Genomic DNA, 5,756 nt, shown 5'->3' on the forward strand with positions numbered 1-5,756 from the left:
GCTGAGACAGATCAGACAAGCAACTCGAGAAATTATCTATGGTGGATGGAAGGATTGTTCTGCCTGGTCGAAAACGCGGCGCCGCATGACATATTACAGCAGTACGTAATATGCAAGTTACCAAGTAATGGTCAGTGACATCATCACTTTGTGGAATGATATCTATATCGGTTGGATCGGTTCCATATGATATAATTAAATCGATTAAGTGTGATTAAGACGATGAGTTGGTCCGGTGACGTTTTGTTTGACCCCAAAGGAATTTAATAAATCTATAAACGCAGCCCCTAACGCATCATTTGGATTATCTACGTGTATGTTAAAATCTCCAACAATTAATGCTTTATCTACATTGACCAATAGATCTGAGAGAAAATCTGCAAACTCTTTTAGGAAATCAGCGTAAGGCCCAGGCGGTCTATATACGGTAGCCAAGGCTAGAGATAATATGGATTTTTTTCTAACATCTAAGAGCGTAACATTTAGTACAAGTATTTCAAACGAAATAAACTTATAACCCGTTTTCTGAGTAACATTGAGAATATCTCTATAGACCGCTGCAACACCGCCGCCACGACCAATCAGACGGGGTTCGTGCTTATAGGAGTATCCTGATGGAGTAGACTCATTTAGACCGAAATAATCATTAGGTTTAAGCCAAGTTTCAGTAAGGCAAAGGACATCGAAGCTATTATCCGTGACTATTTCATTTACAATAACTGCCTTAGGTGTGAGTGATCTAATGTTTAGAAGACCTAGCTTTAGAAATTGTTTTTGTTTACTAATAGCAACATTTTCTGGTTTAATAACAATTAGATTTTTTCTAGATCCTGCAGTAGATTTATTATTTGATCTCACTAAACGAGGAATAGACACAGTTTCTATGCAATGTTCTACACTATTTATATCAGTTAATTTGGTGCAGCAGAGACTATGATTTGAACTTTTGGTTACTAGTCAAAAGGTATTTAACATTTTGGAGATGTTATCTGACAGAAGATCCGATCCGAATCTGCTTGGGTGTAAGCCATCGGCACGGTAAAGCCTAGGACGCTCCCAAAACAGATTCCAATTATTTACAAAGAGCAGTTTCTGCTCATTGCACCATGACATTAACCATTCATTTAGCGCGAATAATCTACTAAACTTTTCATGACCTAGTCGGTACGTGGGAAGCGGTCCTGACACAATGATCGTTATATCAGGCGATGTGCTGCGTACCGTATCGATCAGATTCCTGAAGTCTTTCTTCAGAACCTCTGTCTGTCGCAGCCTGATGTCGGCCCCTCCCGCGTGCAGGACCACAGTTCCGACGCGCTCGTTCAGAATCTCGGGAACGTGAGCAGCGATTTCAGAAACACGAGCACCAGGAAAGCAGTGACTATGCACCTTACTTTTATTTAACGTAGCTTGTACGTGTCGAACGATGGAATCACCGATGATCACAGCATCGCGTTCTGTTTCGCGAAGAGGGGAGAAGCGGTTTTGTGTGGATATCTCGAAAACCGGGAGGGTCGGAGAGAGTTTTCTTGGTCTAGACCTGACTCGCGTCTTCCGCTGCGGAGCCATCCAGGCTTCGTGGTGGCATGTTGGAGCCGGCGTAAACGAGACCATGGCTGATCGCGGCCTCGACGCTCGTGACCGATGCTGAGTAACGCACGGAGTAGACGAGGTCGGAGTCAGCGGGTTAGTAACGTTGATCACTGATTTGTGTGCATCGGCGCGTGATGTTTCAAGAGCTAACCGCCGGTCTATCAGCTCGGCTTTTCTCACTAAAAGGTCGTGGATCTGTTTCTCAACAGCTTCCAGCTCAGACTGCAACGCGTGTAGCTCAAATGTGTCCTCACCTGCACCAAAAGGTAGACTACTTACATCTGATATATTCGCCATTTTAACAGATGGACAGTAAGTTAAGTTAGCAACGACGCTACCAGTGATGCTATCAATATTAATACTAATTTATGACTGAAGTCTTGGATATAATCCGTCTTTTTAGTGGTACAGGTGTAGAGTAGACGCACGATAGGCGAAAAAAATGTTTGTTTGTAAGTGAGTGTGGAGAAGACGCGTTCAGCCGTGATCCACAGGAGTAACCTATAAGAGTATCCGACGTTGGATCACAATAAATGCTCTTCATATATACTCTTTTGTGTTTTCATTTAGGATATAATGAATGTTCACAGCATGTCAATGTCAACAAAGGTAGGCCTATCATAGGCTTTATGCACAGCTGCATTACTTCCTGAACTTCAGCCAGCTCCTTTGTTTCCTGTCTGCCATTATTGGACAAACTGATTAATCCAGGTGTGCCTGACCTCAGTAGTCACAACAACAATAATCAGACACACCTGGATTAATCAGTTTGTCCAATAATGGCAGACAGGAAACAAAGGAGCTGGCTGAAGTTCAGGAAGTAGTGCAGCTGTGCATAAAGCCAATTGTAGTTTATAAGTGGTTGACAAGTGGTGATTTTAGCTTTCTTGTACACCTGTCTTAAAATGTAAGGGATACTGGAGCCTGGTTGGGGTGGTGGGACAGCTCGCGGTGGGCGCCGGAAAATTTCCCTTATTTTCAAATCCAAAACTTGACAGGTATGGCGTATGCCACTCAGACCAGCAGCAGATCAAGAAGCAAACATTTAGGCTAGACTAGAAAATGTCTCTTAGTTGATTATTAGGCTACTCTTGACAGAGAGCTGGTTTGGTTTCTGAAGAGACGCAACGGATAGGATTAGGCTATAGCCTAATAAGCCTATATATAAATAATAAATATCATTATTAATAATCTATTAATTAATGATCTGTCTAATAATGTCTAATAATTGCATGTATATCAAGCTCTGATAACGTATGGAATGTTTAAATAAAAATAAAAAACAAAAGAAAAACCCTAATATGCCTATACATACCCCTTTAGCAGCACAGTCCACCCTGAACAACAGAAAATGCTTTTCGGCAAACTGTGCAGAAAAACCCTTTTCTTTCTTTAGAGCTTCTTTTGTTTGAGGTGTGGGCTTGAGCTCGACATGGCTATAAACAGAGCGGGTTTACAGCGCATGATCTCGAGACTCGCCGCTAAACTCGCGGAAATGAGCTTCGCTTCTACTTTATTGTGAAACTGATTTCTTTATATTTGTTATTGATATTCTCCACACTGCAAAATGTGGGCCTAAAATATGTGACAAATTGATACGGGACACATAATTTCACCTGTATATACAGGACGATCCTGTATTTTATGGGACGGGTGGCAACCCTGCGTCTTTTTCACTGGTAATAATTTACTTGTGCAATATAGCAAATTCAGTTTGTAGGCATATTTAACTAGATTTGCGCAAAAACACAAATGGGTTGGACACACCAATGTTTATTTATTCATTTTTATTTATTACCATCACTGAAACTGTGGACAAACACATGGGTATCAGATTACGATGCAGGCAAGTGAAACATCTTTGCATGTGAATTGATGCATATAAATGTGAATGGTCTTTTTTAGCATCTTACGTGTACAAGTTTACATAGATTAATGCATGTTCTGAACACGTAATGGATCTGGATGAAATCCCTGTTAGGGCTGCGCAAAGTCCAGCTGTATGTCTCCGCTAACTGCCAAAACATCGATCTCCTGCAGTTTAGTGAAGCGATGCTTGTAAGTGTGAGTTTCTTCACCATTGACAAACACCTTATAATGATCACAATGGCAGAAAATGGTCACCTGAAAAGCACAAGCACAATGAGAAAGATTTCATGAACTTTAAAAACAGATTTCCCCAACCTCTACTGTACTGTCTTTGTCCAGCATATTTACAGTCTTATCGACACTGTCCATTTGAGCAGAAAGTGAAAAACAGGCAATAATAAATCTACATGTTTACCAGAGTCTGTTCCCCTCTTCTAAATGGCATGGGTCCACATCGCTCCTCCGCACCCCATTTCCCATTCTCAAAAGTGTTGCGGACAACCACATTCGGATTAAAACGAATATTGTAGTGAAATGCAATTCCAAGTTTGTGATGCAGGTTAAGCTCAAATCTGTTGGAGAAATAAAAGCAAAGGGAATTATACTTTTGGAAAAATATGTTTTATATGTCAAGTAGGGATTTCTGTGCATCATTAGGTGATGGAAAAAAAACCTTGTGTTGCAAGATGATGTCATATCTTTCAAAGATAAATTCTCAGAAGCTGCTTTGCTATTGTGAAATATCCATCTACAAACAACTACGAATTTAAAATAAGATATTGATAAATATTTATGCTTAAATAACTATAATATTACTATTTAACAAAGCTTAACTTAAAACCAGCCAATTAGCTTTTTATATTCTAGCTTATGGAGTGAAAACAGTATCAAAACCTTCCACAAATGCACAAGACAGATCCACACACACACAGCAGTCCACAAATGCACAAGACAGATCCACACACACACACACACACACACACACACACACACACACACACACACACACACACACACACACACACACACACACACACACACACACACACAGCAGTCCACAAATGCACAAGCCAGATCCACACACACACACACACAGCAATCCACAAATGCACACGACGAGTGCAGCAGAATTATTAATGGAAGAATAAACATTGTCAAACCCATTCGCTTGAGTACTGATGATTCCTTGGACGACGATGACTTTGCCAGACTGAAGTCCGTCACGGATGAAGCTCTTATACGGGACCACCTGATTGTGGGTCAAAGTAATTCAAGATCATTTGTATAATACAGCTAAATTTTACAGCATGCTAACATTTTAATTAGGTCAAATCCACTTTGAACAATCCATTAAAAAATCTTTCTATTTAAGATACTTAAAAAATATGATGTCCAAATCATATCAATCATCATTTCAATATAATTGGTGACTTACTGGCTTGGAAAACTGCGGTTGCTGTTGCAGAGCCATTTCGACAGATGTTGTTCTCCTGCAAATCCTAAAGTTTGTATTGTATTCAAGGCTGACACCACTTACAGAAGTTATCATCCAGGAGTGGATCGAGATATTTATATGGTGGCGACACCACCCTCAAACATACAGTATGCGTAGGTGTTTACTTAAAATTTGATTAGCTTATAACAGTTCTACCATATCCAACACAAGTGGAATTATGCAGTTTTATTTGAACATTGATTCTTGAACCGAGACATATATTTTAGGAAATACAGCAGAAAGAAAATAATTTTGTGGTCATGTACAATACAAAATAATACTATCAACTCTGGAAAAGATTTCCCCAGTTTTTGACATGAAGCCTGTATTTTTACAACACACAGATCATTCACATACATGTCTTTATAATGGCTGTTTGAAATCTGAAGGTAAAACATCCATGATCTTCTAAGTATCTGATAATATTTTATCTGTGTTATGTGCTACAGATAGGGGTGAAATTTTTTTAATGATTATGGTTATCATTCTAAAGCCTGGGTTTGAAGTTACTCGGCTGCTGCAAAATTTCTGTTGCGGTGAATGACACAAACACCAGTCCAATTAAAGCAGGGTTCAGTAGTTTCGGGATTTCTTCACTGTATTCTCGCTTTTTGCTCGCAGGTTTCTCTCTAGAGCTCCCCCCACAGCTTCGGAATAGATATTTGACAACACTGTTGTAAAAACTCTTTGGCGATTCTCAGACACCAGAGGCTAGTAGATCAACGACATCAAAGCAGATGGGACATTCTTTAAAACGTCTTCTTCATTCGGGTTCGAACAGCGTGAGGGAGCGCAATAA

At 39.9% G+C, this 5,756-nt stretch overlaps 1 protein-coding gene across 1 annotated transcript; it reads right to left on the minus strand.

Annotated features, from left to right (window-relative positions):
• Window positions 1–3,378: 3,378 nt before the first annotated feature.
• On the minus strand, window positions 3,379–4,987 carry LOC311070292 (galectin-5-like). Its single transcript, XM_084094074.1, has 4 exons — window positions 4,898–4,987; window positions 4,623–4,711; window positions 3,878–4,034; window positions 3,379–3,717 (listed from the first exon to the last, which is right to left on the minus strand). Exons 1-4 carry the CDS (start codon window positions 4,931–4,933, stop codon window positions 3,571–3,573), a joined length of 429 nt encoding a protein of 142 aa, XP_083950200.1. The 5' UTR covers window positions 4,934–4,987; the 3' UTR covers window positions 3,379–3,570.
• Between the last annotated feature and the right edge of the window lie 769 nt (window positions 4,988–5,756).

The sequence above is a fragment of the Abramis brama genome (assembly GCF_963993115.1).
Source record: "Abramis brama genome assembly, chromosome: 20".
NCBI lineage: Eukaryota > Metazoa > Chordata > Actinopteri > Cypriniformes > Leuciscidae > Abramis > Abramis brama.